Source organism: Rhodnius prolixus, unplaced genomic scaffold (genome assembly GCF_049639745.1).
Source record: "Rhodnius prolixus isolate KJV_2025 unplaced genomic scaffold, Rpr scaffold_4, whole genome shotgun sequence".
Lineage (NCBI taxonomy): Eukaryota > Metazoa > Arthropoda > Insecta > Hemiptera > Reduviidae > Rhodnius > Rhodnius prolixus.
Genome location: NW_027411614.1, coordinates 49,548,352 through 49,570,701, shown reverse-complemented (window position 1 = coordinate 49,570,701; position 22,350 = coordinate 49,548,352). Strand labels below are relative to the sequence as shown.

Below are 22,350 nucleotides of genomic sequence, written 5' to 3'. Positions count from 1 at the left end.
AACATATTCTGTGACCTATTTCAGACACAATTTACGCTGCTGATCATCTGAAGCATCCTACAAAATAGAAACTACGATCTTTGCTGATGATATTTCCAATACTCTCTCTTCTCGTCACGATCCTGTCTTGGCCCCTTAAGACACCTTCAAGAACATGTATCTTAAATAGAAAAGTGATGCATAAAATGGATGATAAAGGTTAAAGAATTGAAATATGTTCAAAGCAGTTTTTTTTTTACATTTCGTCTCTTTACACTGTCCTGGAATTAAAATTTCATGCTTCCTATTTTCAACGGAGTACGCTACCCTGGATTAAATTTGGATAACTTGGAATCTTCACTGAAAAGAATGGAGACTAACTGACGATTTCTATTGCTGACAAGTCTAGTTATATGGACTTACGGAGGTGCAGGTGTTCCGCTAAGCATTCCAATCCTAACCGAATCCAGTCATTATGATCCAAAATCCTAAGTGATGTCATCAATGCCAATCTTATTACTATAGGCTGGAGAAAACCTAAAATTCCACAGTTATAGGTTCCGAATTTCCTTATCTTATCACAAAAATTCTTTGGTCCAATTGCTTTCATTTCTTTCCTGACCATAATACTCCATTCAGACCGACTGAAGAAGCTCCAGCGGCTTCGTGTTTCATCTGCACTGATCCTTCCCCATATCTTCTTCAAAAGTCACTCAGGTCATTTTACTCTTGGTGTAAATAAATAGACGATTCTAAAAATTGTTATTGTCACAGATTTTTTTTTGTCAGAATCAGTTGTAGTTTTGATAGTTTTAGAACAGATGGTGTAGTTGTACGAGTCATTATGCACTTTTCCGTCTATTGCAAATAGTTGCAGTAGTTCTTAAATTGTAATAGATTAGATACAGTAGAACGATAGTGAAATTAAGGAACTTGCATCAATTAATTGCTTGGCGTAAGGGATTCTCTCTCTACCACACACACTAACACAATTGGTTCGTACACAGAGCGTCTTGAAACGTATATTTTTGAAAAAAATTACGCGAATGCAATACTTCCGCTTGTAAGGCGTGAGAGAACGTCACATATCCGCAAGAAAAACCACGTGGTAAATTAATAAACACGAGAGAGGTAAAACGTGGCAACAAAATGAACGCGAACGTACATTTATCATTGAAGTTCATTCTTCACTGAGTTTGGTTTTTCTAAACCGGTGTGGGAAGGGGGTGCCGCCTCCTATGTGCTACACCCACAGCTAGCGCCCCCACACACGGGAGAGATTCCCTGTTGACAATGAGCGAACGATGTGGAGCAAAAGAAAGCAACGGTAGTGAAGAGTAACAGAGTGTCAAAGAGAAGTTTGTTTGAATCAAGATGAATGGAGAGACATACAGCAGCTTTGCAGTTGGTCGGGTTAGTGAATTGAGGCGGCCATAGTGTGAATAGAGTTGCCACCCCCGCACTGAATGCCACCTTTACCACAACAACTTTGTATAACCCCGCTAACAATGCACTTTTCACATTCATTCAACAATCTTTACAGTTAACAATTTTTTTTATTTTGTCTGTCCTTCCATTCAGAAAACCAATAGATTTTGAATGATGAATACTGCAGGCACTTTGGAGATATTTATGGGAGGCGAATATGTTTCAAAGGCACTGCCACGTAGATTAGATCATGAAGCGAGTTCTGTTTCCTTGGCACTGCAGTCCAACGACTCCCTTTTTTTATTTCAAGTCTCATCTTTTTACTAGTCGAGGATTTCCCACTAGCCTTTTTTTTTGCATTAATCTTTTCTAGTCCCCAAGAGAAAGTAAGAAATCACAGGTGATCAGCAGATGGGCATCTCGTTGGAACCACTGAAATATGGAAATCTACCACTCCAAATGAGACACTCCAAAATTTCCCAGTAAGAGCTGGAAACAAACCTGATCGTACAACTAATCTCAGTTTCAGCTCTGGATAAAAATGGAATATGGACCCTAGTTATCACGATCGGCCCCCCCTTTTCTTCCTCGAATTTCCCTGAAGAGCCTATTCCTCTTGACCCTTATACTGGTAACATCAGAGAAGCGGAGCAGGAGTAGCACCAGGCAGAGTCACGCCTAACCCACCTAGGATCACTCTGCTATTCCTGGGGCATCTCCCTTAGCAGAGTAGATACCAGTTACTGCAGCGGAATAGGGCTTTTTATTTAAAAAAGAATCTAATTTAGAATTGCTAGGGGAGTTAGGCCGGAAGAATACTATAGGTTGATCATTGTCATCCAATCAATGACTTGAGGTGCGTTCCACTAAGCGTTCACAAAGATCAAGCTCACGCCCGCAGTTTTGCCCGTTCCACTTGCTTGCGAACGTTACAATCGAAAACTCAAGTGGAATGGACTATGGGGCGTTTTAACCGTTCTTGTAAACATTACAAATGGCGGACCTCGAAAATAAGTCAGAAGCTTGAAGAGGTTTTTTTTTAATTTTAACCCCGTTTATATGCAGTTATAATAAACTTTATTAATTATTGGTAAAGTTGACTTATATTAAAAATATATATATAATTAAATTTTTATATTACATTTTAGTGGAGTATTTATAAAATTTACGTTTAAATAAAATTAAAATGTCTTTTGTGGGATCAGTAGGATATTTATTAATGCAAAATGTAATAATGCTTTTCATCTAGTTCCGATGAAGAGTGGAATGCAATTTTACAAAATCGCAATAGAAAAGCGAAAACATAGGCCACGTATTATTAACTATCAAAGTGTAATTGGAATGTTATTCAGTGATTTAGTTTGTAAAGGGATAAGTAATTTTTCATTTTATTACCTTTTTTTAGACTTTCGAGAAACAAATTCAATTATTGTACATGAGACTTAATACTTTCATTTACATGAGATAATTTTTTCGGTCGCCATCTTTGCTTTTAAAAATACGGCGCCAAATTTCTGAACGCCCACATCGACCCAGCTCTTCAAGGTGGGGGGCGTTGTGAGCTTCGCGTGAGCGAAAATAATGACGTCATTAGTGACGTTTTCGCCACGACCACAATGACCGCGGTCGTCATGTTGAACGGCTGAAGGTATATTTTGACCGTTGTGAGCGCTTAGTGGAACGCACCCCTAGTGCTCTAAACAACTCGAAAGCTCAAAAAAAAAAAAAAAATAATAATAATAATTTTTTAAGTCAAAACCACCAAAAGCAGGATCTCAAATAACTTAAATAAGATCACACTGTATGGAGGCATCATGCAGGCTAACTAACAGCAAGATGTTCGAGTGTTGCTTTTATTAATTAAAGAAGTAAATGAGCAGTAAATCCCAAGGACTTACCCCGGGACTTAATACTGGCATACATGATGCACAGATAGTGGGGGAACACACTCCTGTGTCGCTGGTGTACCGGCCCCCGAAACACCCAGCGATTATGTATGATGTATGCTGTATGTGCATGCATGAGCATGATTAACTTCACCATTTCTAATTATGCTGGCTCCATGTTACCTAAACAGCCTTTCACAAAAGCAAATATACATATATCGTGCATTTAAGCTGGTCACCGAACTTTAAGCTAGTTTAATCTTTCCTTTCATAAACCATTGCTTCCATTAATCACGGTTACCATTTCCTGTTGAGTTGATTGCGTAAAAGTTTTCTTCAATGAGTTTTCGTCAAAAATGCTTTGAAGTCTCCTGAGTCTCCAAGAAAAAAAGTGGTGTTTTTTTAAAAAAAAAAAAACAGTCTGTACGGTTATGTTCCCAAAAACGGAAGGTTGTGAAGAAGAGTCTGGAACAAGGGGTAAATAGTCACGGATACTAGAGTTAGAATTAGTTTGGCGGGGAGTTATTTCTCCCATTGAATAGAGAGATCTTACAAAAAGGGAAGTCTAAAATAATAATAAAGATTAATAAAAATAAAAATGGGCGACATTAATTTACTATTTTGTCTACATTACTAACTTTACGAGCCCTGGACTTGTCCAGGTAGCAGGAATGAGCTGGATCTGGAGCACAAAATCTTAGTGCCTAATGCTCTAGCCATGACATCATTTTTCCAGAAGACTTGTTAAAACAAAATACAAAGACTTGGGTAGTTCGGCCATCTAATGCGAATGGCAAAAAAGAGACTAAAAACGTGGACGGAAGAAGACCTCTAGGAAGGCCTCAGAGGAAGGATTTACTGCCAACGGGAAATTAAGCAGGTAAGAAGGCTAGGTACAACAAGAGGTTAGGGAAATGATGATAGAAAATATTCATTTTTTTAACAAACAGTTTTTCTCCATTAAAATATTTTCCAATCTATGGTAGTAAGATGATAACAGACAGCTAGCTGTCTAGCGCGAGTCACCAAGAGCTTGCCGACCGCAAGGAGGCTGCCTTACTTGCATGTCTGTCAGCGACTCCAACCTCCAGGTATTACGCTAAGCCATATGTGAACAAATGCTAAAAGGGAGACAGACTAGGGATTAACCTCGGGATAAACAGACATAGGTTGGGTAAGGTTATAAGGGGGAGCAGCTCCCTGTGTAAGGGGAAATTCTCTCTCTCTCTTCCCTCCTCTCTCAGTGGGAGGTAATCCTTTCCTTTTCTAGATGTACTCCTTTAAGGAGTGCTTAACCACGTTTCCCAGTAGCCATTTAAAGTACTGCGCACATCTGCCGCTTAGTATCTGAAGATGGTTACAGTTTGGCGGGAATTCACTCATGACTTTTTTTTTTTACTAGAGTATTGTCTGTGCCATTATCTAGTTTGTAAACCTGTACACTGCAGTAACACTTTAGAGGAAGGAATACTCTTTTTCTGCAACCATGTAGGAATGTTCTCATTACTCAATTAAAATCACCTGTGTAATGCCCAACTTTACCTCACTAGTGGGGAAAAATTCCCATTAGTGTCACTTTCCTCACTAGTGAGTGAAAAAACTTTATTGTGCTTCCTTGATATAAGAAGTTTTGTTATTAAATATTTTCTGTAAAACTTTAATAAGCTTATTTAACGTAACTAAATAATTAAAAAACGAATATTAAAAAATAAAATTAAAATTGAAAGGAATATAGAAATAAAAATAATATTTTAATAAATAATTAGATATTTTTAATTATAACAGTTAAAAAGTTTATAGTGTTACCTTATAGAAATTTAAAATGGATTCTAGTGATTCCTGTTTAGAAAACACTCCTCCATTTTTAATTTTTTTAGTTAATAACCCTAATGGTTGCAGAAAAAATATAATATTTAACTCGAGTGTAAAGTATTTTCCTCACACGAGGCAGGGTTTGCACGCACGAGCGAGCGAAGCGAGGCGAGTGCAAGTGCAAATTGCCGAGTGTGAGGAAAATACTTTACACTCGAGTTAAATAAATAACTATTCCTCATCACCAGTACTGTCACGGACTGTTGTGGTCTATCCATGCCATTTAGGAACTCTACCCGCTAATCCCGATTTGAGTCTCTAAATCAGGGTAGATTTTTCCAGAACTAGTTTCTAATCCCGCAGAAGGATACCAACAGGCGGGTGGACCCAAATCCTAATCCTTAATCTTGTAATTAATCAATCAATGTGGGCCCAAATCTTAATTTCTATGTGACATTCTTTCGTTATATCCAAGCCGGTTTACTGGATTTTGGTCTTAGCAAGGTAAATAAGACAATTTAATACTTGGACTCACACCCTTGTAAGGTAGGTCACGTTTGCAGGAGCCCACTATGTCTCATAAACGAGAGAGAGAGAGAGAGTGAGAGAGAGAATGTAGAGGCAACAACAGCCATTTTGAGGATCCTCCCCAGGTGAAATTGGTAAATTTGGGGACACCTAAAGAGGTTGGCCAAGGTCCGTCACAGGAAAATTAATTGATTATATAACTATTATAATGAATAACATTCGCAAACAGGACAAGTACATGCAATAATGCATATAGTGCACATAGTGTGATTTAAGCATGAATCATGGACGACGTTAATTCAGAGAACCAAGTCATTATTCTATGCACTGGATCTAATTGATGTGACGACGTCAAACTGCATGTTACAGGAGTCGGCCTATGTTTCAGTCGGGCTGGCCACCTCTAAATCATGGATTAATCATAACCCGAAAATTAAATGTAAAACTTTTATTTACAGGAAAAAAGAAAAGCCAATGCATTAATTAATTAAAAATAATAATCTCTACACCAACTACTGGGAAAATTTGTTCATCATAAATAGGAACATGATTCGTACAACATTCTGGAAGTTTCATTAGCGTTGATGTTTATGAAAAGCACCTCAGGCAGTTTTGTGAATCTATTGCCAGAGTTTACAACGTAAATAAATGATGAAAACACAAACCTTGCTGCATTTGTTTTCTAATTTAATCATCACTTTCCAAGATGACGTCATCTTGCACGAAATAATTTAAATAGTTTTCTACAGCTGGTATTTTCTGAGGTGCCCACAAAACCTCAAACGTCTTTCAAAAGTGATTTCCGCTTTTTTCCAAAAGTTAGACCCGCAAAGCTAAGATGTATTGTTGGTTTAGTGGGTTCGATTCCCGGTCTTAGGCCTTGTATTTTATTTAAAGATTAATAAAAGAAATTTATAGTAAAGTATGCCGCTAGTCGCCTCTGTCCACGACACCTAATTGGTAGATGGACGTTAAGCCCCGCCTGAAAAAAATTGGCGATTACTTTACTTCACTTTACTTTTTTATTCTAAAAGTTTTTTTCCAACCAAGTTTTAAATGCTAGTATTTAATTTTAAGATATACAGAAATCCAAGGCTGGGTGCATCACCTAACTGTAGAAAAAAAAACCTTACAGAATAGCAGAAAGGGTGTTAAAAAGGTAAGCCCTAAAAAACCCTTCCACCAAAACCCTTCCGATATCAACTTACAATAAAAAGAAAAGCCCTAAGAAAAAACCGGTAGATCCTTAATAAGTGAGTGCGTCAACTTCAAAGAGATCAGTTAGGTTGGTTAAAAGCGTAAATGCAGAATCGAACACCTTCCGGGTAAATTGCATTTCCTTTATAACAATTCTCAAAAAAAAACGAAGACATTTTTAGCAATTCATTTAATCCTACAGAAAGTTATATAGAAAGAAATAGGTCCATCATTAAATTCAAAGGACATTTTAAGGGAAGCCAAAATCCCTTTCTCCTCATTTCTCTAAAACTGATATTCCCTGGAATAGGTTCAAATAGAATTTATAGATCTACTTGTGTCTACATAGATCTACTAAGTGTTAATGAAGTTTAAAGAACGTCATTAGAGGCATTTTTAAAGGTTACAAAAGAAAAAAGTAAAAACAGTACTCAGTAAAGAATTACTTCTTCCTAAGTTAAGGGATTTCGATTACTAACAATCGATTACTAACAATCGATTACTAACAATCGATTACTAACAATCGATTACTAACAATCGATTACTAACAATCGATTACTAACAATCGATTACTAACAATCGATTACTAACAATCGATTACTAACAATCGATTACTAACAATCGATTACTAACAATCGATTACTAACAATCGATTACTAACAATCGATTACTAACAATCGATTACTAACTATCGATTACTAACTATCGATTACTAACTATCGATTACTAACTATCGATTACTATTTCGATTACTTACATTCGATTACTATTTCGATTACTTACATTCGATTACTAACATTTGATTACTAACATTCTGTCAGTTATCGGGACAGTTGTAGAGTGTGTTCATAATCTAAAAAGACTAGCAAAGTAAAAAAAAAAGCAATCATAAATCCAGAGCCATGAAACGCCGACAATAAAATGGTGATTGCATAGAATGGTGATAATAAGGAAAGTATTATTTTTTTAAAAAAATTTAAGAGGTAATAAAAATTAAACCTGCTACCTGGCAGGTGGTTGCTAATAAGTGGATGCCTTAAGGACTGCAAAGATGTTGTGAGGAAGTAAGCCTCTGTAGCGGAGGTCCCAGTTAATGATAACTTAGCGGTTTCCTGCCGGAGACGCTGAGCTCGGGAAAAATAAAGAAAAACTCTAGTTTACTACGTCTTCTTCTTCTTTTTTTTTTTATCACCATAACAACCATTCTACAGCCTCATAAACACTTACCCTTCTTTATCACCAATTTGAGTGTTCCTTAACGGGCTCTAGATATGCTAGAACAGCCTTACAAGGCGCTTTGGTGGTCTTTATGAACGGTTCACTAAAGGGCGCTACCTAATAAGCACAAAACTGTCTTACTGCTCGCTAGTATAACTGTTGCAGAAATAGATAGGTGGGGGATTCGGCTAAATGGGCGAGTATTTCACTACAAGAACCACAAAGCGGCAAAAAAAGTCTTTTCCTTCACGAAAGCGGTGTAACATTAGGTTAGCGCATTGGACGAAACGGCCTCCTCTATTTATCGGCTAGCTTGCGCAATAAGACCTTTGCGATCTTTAGAGTCTGGAGGAGATGAAATCAAAATGAAATCAACAGATCTCTGGACCTTGGATGGGGGGGGGGAAGAAGGCTTTATCATCTACAAACTAGACCTTCAGCGAAAATAGTAAGCCAGTTTGTCTTCAGCGCGTAGCGGAACTGGTCACAAACACAGAGTGCAGATCAGTAGGAAGGAAATCGTCATAACTTTCTTTTTCTGAATTTTGACGCATTCTGAAGTTTCTTTTTACGAAAGAGAATTTAGAAACAATCATATTTAATTCTAGATATCCCCAAACTAGAGTGTTCACTAAATCTAGTAATGCCACCACTATCTTTGATATAACAATATCCTACAACAATCTCGGATTCAGAGAAAATTCCAGTTTAATGAAACGCCAATTAATCTCCTGTATATTAGTAATCATCCGAATTTTCCCCGTGCTCCGAGAATTACGCTTTGCTCATTGAATTAAATTAAAATCACTATCATGCTGGTCCCCGTTGATAACAATCCACGCAGGTTTGGAATTACGTGCATTTCATTGGCCCACTAAACTTAATTAGCTTAATTAAAATGCCATTTGTAAATAATTATAATTAAATTAGATTTCACCCAAACGTGAAAATAAATAAAAAACATTCTTTTTGTTTAAACGAATCACAGATCAATGACGTAATATAACAACGCGGTAACTCCAATAATTTTTTATAATTTACAATATTATGGTAAATTTGTTTTAACCCAAATAATGCTTGGTAATTTGCAGGGCTTACGAAGAAAAAGTTTTTTTTTGAAACCTTGAATTTATACTTGAAAGTAGTGTAAAAAGGAGGCTTCTGGCTCAGTAAACATGGCGGACAAGGATGAAGTAAGGTCGGCGTGTGCAGTTTATTCAAAGAAAAGAAAAACAAATCTCAGTTAGTAGCGAGGAAGAAAGAGCAAACTGTACACATTACTTACAGACCATAAGAGACGTACTATAGTCTCTGTTATAGAAGGCAGAAATGTCGAGAATGTATGGTGGTCTAGCGACAGTCCAGAATAAGCAGAGAGAACCCGGTTTCTTTACCAAATATAAAGAATTATGTGCTTGATTGTCACACACACATATATATACTAAGTATATATGTACCAAAAAAAGGGAGATAGAGAGAGAGAGAGAGAGAGAGAAGTTCTGCAATGGAAGAAGGCCAAGTTTGGCCGACCTTGAAAGGCTAAAAGGGCCGAGAGGAGGGGGTGCAAACAAAGCACCCAACCAAGTTCCAATAACTTAGATAAAAATACACACATGTGCATGTGTGACTGTTATTAAAGTATTCTCTAGCCTTAAATATGTTATAAATTTGTTTTTGTGCGAGTATTCTATTTAAAATGTGATTATACATATATCATGGTTAGCAGTTAACTGGGGCAAGAATACGCCTTCAAATACCCAAGAGGCGCCCCAGTAATTGAACCAGTTAGAGTGGTGGGTCTAGGAGCTTAATGGAATTATTTGGTTTTTCTCCTTAGCAATGTTGGTTGAGGCTTAAGATAAGGCACAGCTTGATGTATTGCTGATGGTTTCTGTCCGAAGCTGGAGAGAAGAGGCGGTATTTGAATATTGAGAGGACAATAACATTGAATACTGCTGCCTGTTGGAAGGCCGTCCGCTGAGGAACCTACATTAAGACTGGGATTTGTAAACTAAGCCCAATAAAACAAAAATTTCAAAGATACCACCAAAGAAAGATAGTGGCAAGAAGCGAAAGGCACAGAAATAATGGATTTCAAGAGTCACAGCTTTCCTCAAGTACTTGGAAGCGCTGATTGCGGACGAGCGTCTTGGAGAGATCAAGAGGTTGCGTCTGCGGATGAGTCTGCTGCATCGGGTTTGCATCATGAGTAATCGAAAGAGCCTAATGAGTTTTCTTAAAAATTTCGATTACTTTTATTTTTCCAGTATTCAGGAGGAAGATTGAAGCTGTTTGGAGAATAATTTATGCTTCGAAATGGTATCAATTTTTAGAAAATTTATCTGTCTTTCTAATCGTGTCATCGGAATCAAATTCGGATTAAAACTTTCTGAGTAATAACATTTTTACTGGAAAAAAGTAATGATTTTAGAAAAAAACTTAAAGTGACGTCACTCAAGAAATTTCAGTGGAAAATATGAAGTTGGCCAATACGTCATTGAACTCCACTTTAGATGTACTACACACAGTAGGCTTATGGACATTACTCACTGGTTCACCCTGTATATACGAGTATATATATATATAAATTTAAATGTAATAAAGATAAGTGTTCTATATAAAATGTACTTAATTTGACAGAAGATTGATTGCAAACTGTTGTAGCTTAGGATTTTTGTTGGGGCCCAAATCTCTCAGTATGTTATACGTATATTCCCGACACCGCACATTGCACGCAGGGACCCCGACGACAGGGCAACAAGAGGGAATTTGTTTTTACCCCATGTTACAGCAACACATTCACAGGCCCAACTATGTGACGTATATACAGAAAAATCTATGATGTAATAGTGTGTGTTGTAAAAGGAGAGATCCCTTCAATATTTACACATTATTATTACATAAATCTGATGGATGGCCCAGCCCAATATTTTTTGTCAGCAGGAAGTGCCAAAAAAAGGAGAAGAAAAGAGTCGGAGATTTCCTTTTTTTTCAGATTGATCGAGGTCTGAGCTTTTTATTTAAGTCAAGACGTTTTTTCTGTTTTCCTTTGAAATGTGGATTCGAGTTTTTTGCCACTTTGTGTACAGTGTTGCTGAGAGAGAGTACTGTCTACCCTGAGAGATCCTCCACACAGGATCGGAGCTTCTATTGAGAGAGTATATAGTGAGCACTTCCGAAGGAAGTATCACGTTGTAATTGACGAGTGCTTGACTAAATCGAATTTTTTTTTTTTTAATTTGTTTTGTTTAATTCGATCCTCCAAATACGTGATGTTACAGAAGATAAGGTTATGAAAGGTAGATTACCTCTTTGCGTAGATTGCAATGAGGAGGAGGATTTCAAACATATAATAATGATATGTCCACGTTATGTAGTAGAAAGGAAACGAATGTTTGACGACATATACAGGTATTTCGCTAAGAAGACATACGTAATATTCTCCACCAACATCTATGTGCTTAAATCTTTAGCAGAGCTAGCAAAGAAATATGAATGTATTTAAAAGTTATAGCCGATAAGAATGAATGCAAGAAAATGATTAGAGAAGGATTACGTGATTTCAATTTCGGTTAAGCTATAAGGATGACAGGAATATAGAGTACTGCTGCATCCATTAGTTGTAAGTTTGTATGTAAATAGTTGTATATAGTAGAGGGATGAATGAGTGAAGCGAATGTATTTATAAGTAAGAATGGAGAGAGAGTGATATTCTAGTGATAAGCACCTAGACGATGCTGGCTGTATACCGGAAGCCAATGCCAAAAAAAGCCAAAAAAGAAAATAAAGTTATGAATATTCTGATGGTACTAACTCATTATGAATGGAACATGCACAAAGTAAGAAATAACCAATACGTTTAAGGCCGGTTGGGATGTAGTGAACGGGATACAAAGAGCACAGACACCCTGCTAGGAAAGATTGGAACATAGAGAAGGGAGGAATTGAGAGTGCCCGTCGAATGGTCATGATTTGACATTTGATTTGAGAAGGAGATAGCTCTCTTATGCATCCAGAACAGCCGGCATACCAAGCTTATTTGGCAACTCTGAAACTACACAAAAATTATCCATCCGGATTCCTACCAACATTTAAAGACTCTTTCATTTACACTATATGTCGGACGTTTAAACATTTAAAACTGACGTATCAATGACCCCGGCTGAACTTTCACCTTATTCCTCAGTACTACTACTCCTGCTCATGATGACAACAGCATCCCTGGGTCCATTAAAGAACATCTCGGTGTAAATGAGATTGCACCTTAATTCAACGTCTCTCTTTCTCTCCTTTATTCTGGCGCTTTTAAAGCAAAACTGCTTGAAATAGTGTTCATGCTTACTTTTATTCTAAACATTTAATCAGCTTAACGTAGCGTGAAGTTTTGTTAGCATAATGCTCATGGCGAGCAGCGGAACAGGAAGCCTACTTCAGCAGAGCGCTTCCTGCCGCTCTTAACATTTTAGAATAACTTAAAACTAGTTGCAGTATTAGGGGGGTTGAGCGTTAAACGCTACAAATGGGCTTTTTACTTTAAATCTGATTCATCTCTATTCAGTTTTAGTTTGTTTTTAATGGTCACGTAATTAAACTGCCATATTACTTACTTACTTACTTACTTTTTATAACTTGCCATAAAACTTGATGATAGCCGCAAAAACTACTCAAGTTAAGTCAAGTTTCAGAAGAGGAATGTTAACTTTTAACATTTTATTCATTTATTTATTTATTTTTTACTTCAAACTTCTTCCACCTGCAATTATAGTTAATTGCTTGGAAACTGGAAACATTCTACTGAAATCAGAGTTTTTAGTGAGCATCTAATCTGGAAAAAGATTTGGTCAAAAAAAATTAACGTGTGGCTGTTTCATGGACACGGCCGTGTGTTGTACGTGAATACGTTTACCTAACGAGTTATATTTTTTATATAAAATATTTTTATTTATGTATTTAGATTGAAATCAAGGAAACAAATCGACGATCGAACACAATCTATGCCTATACAGTCCGTTGTCGATGTAGAAGCTGATTTCATCATCCAGTCCCAGCTGCAGATGTACTGACACCGTCGTCGTTGATCCGCTCGGCCGCATTCATTCTTTTACGTTCCCGGCACAGCTTGACTCAGTCATATCGTGTTTTATTATTACCATTCGATTGTTCTTGAGAAGCCCTGTCCAACCGTATACGATCTCTGTATTTGGTTTTGGCTTTTCGACGCGTATAGGCCGACATTATATATTTTTGATAATATATTTTTATTCTAACGCCTTATTATATTCACTGTCACTATTTTACACTAATGTTTTATATACAATCGAGAGATTGTGACGATTAAAACTTAAACAAACATCGTGGCTTCACCGAGTCAAAAGTTATACTAATTGCAAATCTCGATATGCAGCAAAATGATCTCAAAATGGCGGCGCTTCCCCCTCCACCGCGCACGATGCGTCACAGTCCTCACTTATCGTAATGAATTCTTTGATCCTTTAGCTATCCAGTGGTCTAATTTAATTTTGGATGTAGACGATAGATTCGAAACTATAATGCCAAACTGTATCCCCTGATTTTGTTATCATTAGGTTTTTTTGGATTGCCACCATATGATAGCAAATTTAAAGACGTATTCACGTCAAAAATTTTTAAAAAAGTTCTTGGAAAAAATCTTCTAAAATCGAATCTTCTTTTCTTTAAGCACCAAATTCAAACAAATATTCCTTTAAAACAAAAAACTGGAAAATTATTCAAGCAGTGAGTATAATAATTAATACTCAAGCAATAAAATTATAATAATGGCTGTGAGTAAGTTCAACGGTACAATCAAAACCCTTTGAAAAATAATTATTTTCAAAATCATTTTCATTTCAAATAAATGGTTAAATGATGTCATTAAATCTCCCTCACCACCCTCCAATGATGTCATCGAACTCACAAAACGAAGCATCTCAGGAAGGTACTTACCTATAACTATTTTACCATACACACTGCAAACTTTTCGTTTGTCTAAAATGGTAATTTATTAAACTTTAAATAGCAAAATTGTGTACTTTTAAGTGCTAAGTTTTAGAAGACCTTCCCTCTAACCATAATTTGCTTGGAAGTTTTGGTTTAAATTTAATACATAATTGTAATATTTGATTAATGAAACCGTAAAGAGAAGTTAGGATTGGCAATGATTGCCAAAGTTTACAGTTATAAAAGGCTTGTCCATTAAAGGGATTTGTTGCGATAAACCTTGTTTATTTGACCAATATATCTACCAAGATATTTCTGCAGAAATTTAGTCTCAATTTTTCATTCAATCATTTTCAACACATTGTTTTCCGGAAGCTAGAAAAGCCTATAGTTTCCGCTGGTGATTTTTCGGGCCCAAAATTGAAAAATCAGCACGAGCAAAATACTCGTACCTTCTTTCACTAGTATAGAGATAATGTGAATGATGCAAGAATTTTGATCTAAATTGCGGTTCAAAATGAACTCAGAAACACCTTTGTTAAAAATATAGTCTCTGCTTAAAAATATAAAAGCAAATTGTCGTAAACGAAAGTGCAGTTTTGTGAAAGATAATAAACCCACTCTGTGATCTGCATAGCTCGTATAAACAGAGCCGTCCAGCAATATGTATTATTAAATTCTGAGTATGATACAGCCAACAGAATATCTAGTTTTCATTTACTGTGACTTCATTACTTTGTCTGCTGCAATAATAATAATATAGGGCCGTACTGAAATGGAAGGGCGGGTAGCGCAGGGGGCCAAACCTCGTTATGCGAGACTTTATGAAGGGCACACGCCCTTATTTGATAACTGTGGTCATCGAATTGAACCGTTCACCCAATAATAATGGTCGAAATGATACCATATTAATTGTTAACCTGCCTATACCTGTTTGCTGAATCTGTTTTCTGGTCTCCCCCCCCCCCAAAAAAAAAACAATAAACACCCAAAACAAACCACCGAACAAACAGAACAACCTTTTACCTTTACACCAGTTTTCAATTTACCTCTTCCTGGAATGTCTCCTATGTTCCTATTAAAGGTTATTCAGGGACCTTCTTGTGACAAACTTCCGAGAGGTTAATGATGGCGCTACCTCGTAGCGGGTAGTATGCAACGAGACACAAATCCGGTGTATTAATGGCAGACTTCTAGCTATGGAAGACCACTTCACATCCAGCAATTTAATGAATATTTTATCGATGAAATTTTAATTATAGCAGTAATCAGAAGTTTTGAGGTGTTCTCCGCCAGACCTAACCTCAATATGATGAGCTTGCGGGCATCAGAAAAGGCGAACTTTCCTCCTAGCTTAGAAAGAAACTTAACTATTAACCAACAAAAAACTGGAAAAAAAAATAACTTTCGCAAAATGGAGTTATAGCTGTAAAATATAGCAAATTATTTCAGAAAGTTTTCAATTTTATTAGTTACATCACTTCCGCTCCGTACAGAGGCCATTTGCAAACACCACGCCTCCAGTCATAACCAACATCTTGCTTCCCAGTCTGCCTTCCGGACTAGTTATTATGAAAAAGTTTTTTTTTATTAATACCCACTCGACCATTTTAATATCGCTTCTTATGGAGGGAGGAAAATTTTAATTTTGTTACAAAGAGTGGGTGGGGAGTGTACATTAAGGTAATTTAATCCTTAAAAAATGGAGTGTTCAATGTCACAAAGAAAGCTTGAAGAGAGAACAATCCTGGGAGTGGAAAACTTGCGACGACTATCCCTTCCGGAGGCTGGGTCTCATAGAACGCCAATGCGGAGGATTCTTCGACCCCAATCTGGGCTCTAGGCTCCAAATTTCGGAATCATGTATGCACTCTACAAAAGAGGTGAAAGGAAATTCAGTCACCAAGACCACAAAGCGGGTTCCGCAGCTGGTCACATGCTAAGTAAACGTTTACTCAGGGGGCAATGACCTGTGAACTTTAACCTGTGCTTTTCCTTACCTGGATCTCGTTCTGCCAAGGTGGAAGGTTGAGTGAGTCTTGTCGGGGCTCCTTTAGCGTGGTCACAGAGTGCCTTTATCCCGACCTACTTCCCCAATTAATTGCCTACTTCTGTGTGCACTACAGTGAACACGATAAATGTGTATAAGGGGTTGCTGAACATATACAACTTTTTTTTGCTAACAAACAAGCACTGACCACTTAAGTCCGCCTGCTTGAATACTACAAAGTAAGTAGCCGGTCTTTGATTTAGCCTCGAAAGACTAAGTCCTTTGTAAAGTATAAAAATAATTTTAAATAGTAAATCTTAATGTAAGCCTATGTTTCCCTATTGCCTGTCTGAGTAAAGGTAAATATATTTAACAAATAATTATTAATATTTTTATTTAAATAAACAGTAAAGCAACCAGATAAATAATACATTAATATAATTAATTTTCAAAATTCAGGGATTAAATAGAGCATAAATTATACTACCTTCTTTGTATCGCCATTTGCAGCATTTTTATGGCGTTCTTCACTTACCTGTAACAAAGAGAGCGAAAACGTCAATATAAACTCATATTATTATATCGGTTAGGAGTCTCGCCTTGAAAAGTCATCTCTTCAGTGTCTCTAATAAGATTTGAATGTGCGTTATTCGTGCTCGTGTGGAGGTTTTATTCCATTGCGGTTACAATCAGCTGACTGTAATGGCGGCCATTGCTACTGCCTTCTTGATTGAGTTTTGAATATTTGATAATAGATTTGGTTTATGTAACTTTTGCCTATTCAGTAATTATTTGAGGTAAGTTCTTTGACAGTGTTTGTCAAATGCCATAGTGAATTTCAGTGAAGACTTATCACCTATTAATATATTAATAAATGTAACTGAAACTGTTCTTTTTTGGAATGCAGCGATTTATTCTAAAATAGATATAATAAAGGGAATATGAATAATATTGAAGCCACAGCTAATTTAATTAGTAATAAACTATAAGTTTTAAGATAATTCAATTACGTAAGCTGTGATGAGGGTTTTTCCTTTTTTTACAGCAACTTTTCAGCAAAGGAATGCTGCTTTTCCTTAAAAGTACTTGGGGATCAATAAAATATAAGATAAGACAAGATAGCAGTACTATATAATAATGGTCTAACTGATCGAAAGGGTCATTTCTTGGAAGATGCTAGGCAAAATAAGTAGAACGAGTCCTTTGTTGATTACTAGAAGCCTAGTTCATATTAAGCCTATATTGGCCACCCAGGTAATCAGTCGACTGATCTTAACAATTTGTCTACATACCGAAAGCAGCCACTCTCTCTCTAGGGCCAAATTTCTTTCTTTTCCTTTGTAACTACTAGGTCACAAACCTGGTATGCCTGGCTACCTAGATTGGGACCGAATAGAGAGGGCTCCACTTGGGTAGTCGACGTTGGGCTTCTGGCACCCGGTGTGAGCATGCAGGCAGATCTAGTAGCAGTGGATACCCTTCCATCTGTGAATGTGGAGCATTCACGACTTTGAGGAAGTTTGTACATGGGGTCAGCATGCAACATCCAATGTCAAGGCAAAGGACACACATATACCACCAAGCGATGCTGGAGGTGTAGGGGCTCAGATCTCTACAAGGGATGGGTTCAGCAAGACAAAAAAAAAAGGAGAGTAACATTTTACGCAACCTGCAGTTATGTATTTCCGTTTAATTCCTCAACTCTCTTACTGCAATGTTACGTTTAAAGAACAGCTGATGGTGGAAGGTTACAGTGGAAGGTCAGCAGGTCGGGCAGTACTCTATTGATTACTAAATATCCAGTTCATATTAATTCTGCAACGGCCAACTAGATCTCCAGAGCATCGACCACTGGAATTCGTCCATATTAGTTAGAATAGTACTACGTCACTAAATATCTCCTCTCTACACAATCGTTATTCTCCCAAATATCAATTCCTCCTGTTCTTCAGCACTTCTCCCCAATATTTCTCTCCATATTTTGAACCCTAATGCAACAACCAGGGAGTTTTAATAAACATAAAACCATAATAAACATGAAGAGAATCATAATATATTTCTGTTGGTGAGAAACAGTACAGTTTAATTATATTAAAACTTAGATTTAGAAAAAAAATTTGTGGTGCATGGGGGTTGCAAATTCGATGAAGTTAAATTATAAGGAAATTATGTTGTTTTGTCGCTTTCACAAGCGGAAAAGAGCCCACTATGAGCAGAAGGAAGGGGCATCAGGAAGGTTTCCTGGGCTTGCTCCCCCCTCTACACCAACCAACAAACCAGACACTGGTGAAGAGTTAAACTTGACGAGCCAAGTAGGACGCTGGAGTGAGTATTCCCGAGTCTGTCCAGCAAACTCGAGTAAAATATTCCAAAGAGCGTTGCTCTGCCGTCCCATTTCCCCGCTGTTTAGTGGAAATTCACTTCGCCACCCCCGCAACAGAAAGTTTTGTCAAGAAACTGAACCGAAATGCTGAGGAAGATTAAATAAATGTCCTCAACGCCAACTTAACAAGAGTTGATGGATGATTGGGTTTATCTATTTAATTCATTTAAAAAAAAAAAAAAAAAAAATGCAAGCCGCCATTGCTCAATCTACAATACTTAAATCATATCTCAACTTAACAAAAACGTACAGTTTAAAAAGTTAAGTATTCGGGTAAATTAAATGCCAATAAATACTGAAATCAGCAAGTACCCAACATTTCATTCATACTTCAGCTTGTAACAATGTTACGAGGGTCGTTTGAAAAGTCCGTGCAAAAATAAAAACTACTCAATTTTTTGGGGTAAACCTTTTTTATTTTTCAACATAGTCTCCTTTTAGGCTTATACACTTCGTCCAACGCTGCTCTAGGTTGTTGATCCCTTCCGAATAATAGGGTTTGTCCAAGTCTGAAAAATAGCCATTCGTTTCTGCAATCACCTCCTCGTTTGAATAAAATCTTTTTCCCGCCAGCCATTTCTTCATATTGGGGAACAAATAGTAGTCCGAGGGAGCCAAGTCTGGAGAATAGGGGGCATGTGAAACGAGTTGGAACCCTATTTCCATTAATTTTGCGACCACAACTGCTGAGGTGTGAGCTGGTGCGTTGTCGTGATGGAAAAGGACTTTTTTGTGGGCCAATCGTGGGCGTTTTTCTTGCAGCTTGGTTTTCAAACGGTCCAATAACGATGAATAATAGGCACCTGTAATAGTTTTACCCTTTTCCAAATAGTCGATGAGGATTATTCCTTGCGAATCCCAAAAGACAGTCGCCATAATCTTTCCGGCCGAAGGAACGGTCTTCGCCTTTTTTGGCGCAGATTCTCCCTTGGTAACCCATTGTTTAGATTGTTCTTTGGTCTCAGGAGTGTAGTGATGTATCCATGTTTCATCCACAGTGACGAAACGACGCTTAAAGTCCTGCGGATTCTTCTGGAACAGCTGCAAACCGTCCTTGCAACACTTCACACGATTTCGTTTTTGGTCAAGCGTAAGCAATCGCGGCACCCATCTTGCGGATAGCTTTGTCATGTCCAAATGTTGATGCAAAATATTATGTACCGGTTCATTCGAGATGCCCACAGCACTAGCAATCTCACGCATCTTCACTCTTCTGTCATCCATCACCATATCATGGATTTTATCAATGATTTCTGGAGTAGTAACCTCAACAGGGCGTCCAGAATGTTCAGCGTCACTTGTGCCCATATGGCCACTCCGAAAATTTTGAAACCACTTATAAACTGTTCTAATCGAAGGTGCAGAGTCACAATAATGTTTATCAAGCTTCTCTTTAGTTTCCTGAGGCGTTTTGCCTTTCATAAAGTAGTGTTTAATCAACACACGAAATTCTTTTTCGTCCATTTTTTGAAAATCACTCGACTTCCTCGATTCAAACGAATGCCAAACACAAAGAAATAGACCGATCTGGCTGAAACTTGGTGTGTGTTCTTCCAAGAGATGCTACTAACTAAACATAACCTCGATACGCGCCAGTAGTGCTATCTCTCTGACTTTGCACGGACTTTTCAAACGACCCTCGTATATATACATATGTAATGTAAAATCGATAAAGATATGCGTAATTTTGGGATAGGTAAGTATTGTTAAAGTACTTTTCTAGTAAAACTTCATTACAAGTAATCATTTAAAGATACTTTATTAAATTATTATTTACCAATGAATTATTAATACAAGTAGTTATTTATTTGCTATTAAACAGTGTGTACTTTGTTCTCTCGTAATCTTCTGAAGCAAAAAATTGCCTAATTTAAATAAAACTGAGTGTAATAATTTCGTTTGTTAAAAGTAATAGTATAGTAGAAAAATGAAATAATACAGATCTTCCATTTTATTACGAGCTCCAAAGTGGGCGTGTTCTGACATGCATGGAAGGTAGGCGTGGTTTAATAAACATTTCTCGCTTCTGATTGGCTTTTCAACCATCCCACTTTTCACACTTCCATTCTTCACTGTGACTGGCCAATTCTTTATTCTTAATTATTTCTATGAAAAATAAAAGTTTAATTTTTTTTACTAATTTCCCCCCCCCCCCCCCTTCTAGGTATTTGACAAAGAATCAAATTATGCAATAAAAAATTTTCTCTATAAAAAACATAAAAAAAATTTCTTTGGATAATAATGTTGAGTTCACCTACTGTACATTTTGTATGTTTATTTGAATAGGGCTGATATGTTACGATTTTAAAAGATTTAGTGATAAATAGTTTTATACCTTCTATTACAATCAATCTAAGTTAAATGGACCCTTTACTGAACCAATATTTTGTATAATGGAAATGGCCAGCACAAAAATCTGTGATATCTAATAAATTTTAAATGATATTAATGAAAATTTAAAGCAGTAAAATTACTTAGATGATATTATTGAAGAATGAATGAAATGTTGGGTACTTGCTGATTGGTGTACCTTTATTTTTTTTAACCCAGCCACATACTGAACTTTTTAAACTGTAACTTTTTGTTAAGGAGTCCTAGAATAACCAGTATTCAACCTTAATTCTATTTTTTTCTTGGCATTGGCCTTCGCCATACAGCCAGCATCATCGTCTAGGTGCTTATCACTAGAATATCACTCATTCTCCATTCTTACTTATAAATACATTCGCTTCACACATTCATCCCTCTACTATATACAACTATTTACATACAAACTTACAACTAATGGATGGATCAGTACTCTATATTCCTGCCATCCTTATAGCTTAATCGAAATTAAAATCACCGTAATCCTTCTCTAATCATTTTCTTCCATTCATTCTAATCGGCTATAACTTTTAAATACATACATTTTTCTTTGCTAGCTCTGCTACAGATTTAAGCAAATAGATTTTGGTGGAGAATATTATGTCTTCGTAGCGAAATGGTGCATCTAAAAATACCTGTATATGTCGTCAAACATTCGTTTCCTCATTGCAATCTACGCAAAGAGGAGAGGACCTTTTAATTCTATTTAGTTCTTGTATTAGCTCCTTGCGTAAAGTTTTGATAGAGTAAAGTTTCAGCAATCACTAATGCCTTTAGGTCGCTATTATTCTTCTTTAGATTTCATTTTGAATCTTAAATCTATTCAGTAGATAGTAAAATTGCTACAGCATTGTAACAATCATCCTGTGATTTTACAGATGCCCAATGCTCCTATTTTCTGCTCTTGATTTGGATATAGTTAATTATATGGCTCTTTCTAGTCCAGACAAAGATCACAATCTCAAATGGTATTTTAATGTCCACAGAGATGATTTATGGACGCTGGTTGAGGTAAGAGACGAGCTCTCCAGTGTGAAACATGGATAACTCAGTTATCAACTTGTGATTTCTGGACCATTTTTTTACCAACCACAGTTATTTATCATCCCCCCCCCCCCATATTGTACCTGTAAAACCGATCGAAAAAACTGGCCCAAAAAAACAAAACAAATTGCGATTAACAAAAAAAGAAAGAAAACAAAAATTCGACGCTAAAGAGTAGAGATTAATAAAAGGAAAACGGCCGATGTATTCATGGGCCGTGATTGGGAAGCTGAGCGGCTAATCCGCGATGATATCTGCAAAAGCGTGACTCTGCTGCTGCAGTGAATCATTATTCATGATCATTGATTGGGTCTTTTCTGTTTCCAGGCATCACGCTCTGACTGATATCCATACAAACCTCACTGTACAGCCAGCGCCCCCTTTTACCAAAACACCCCTGTAATTACAATATCTTTCACTGTGGTATTTAAAGGCCTAAAATTGTGATCTCTCTTGGTACACTCTCTTTTTTTCTCTCACCTAATATCCCACTTGCTCCATATATATATCTCTCTCTACAATATAAGAGCTTTCCTCCCAGCTTCTGCTAAAAAAAGATC

At 36.8% G+C, this 22,350-nt stretch overlaps 1 protein-coding gene across 5 annotated transcripts in view; it reads right to left on the bottom strand.

Annotated features, from left to right (window-relative positions):
* The window catches only part of ome (dipeptidyl peptidase 4 omega), a 742,318-nt gene that overhangs the window by 247,267 nt on the left and 472,701 nt on the right, over positions 1-22,350 (bottom strand). For 3 of the 5 annotated variants that reach the window (XM_074132448.1, XM_074132445.1, XM_074132446.1), the window contains exon 2: positions 16,484-16,531. The exons of the other annotated variants lie outside the window; for them this stretch is intronic. In XM_074132448.1, the coding sequence (XP_073988549.1) occupies positions 16,484-16,531 (48 nt within the window). The remainder of the gene's footprint in view (positions 1-16,483; positions 16,532-22,350) is intronic. 5 annotated transcript variants of the gene reach the window in all.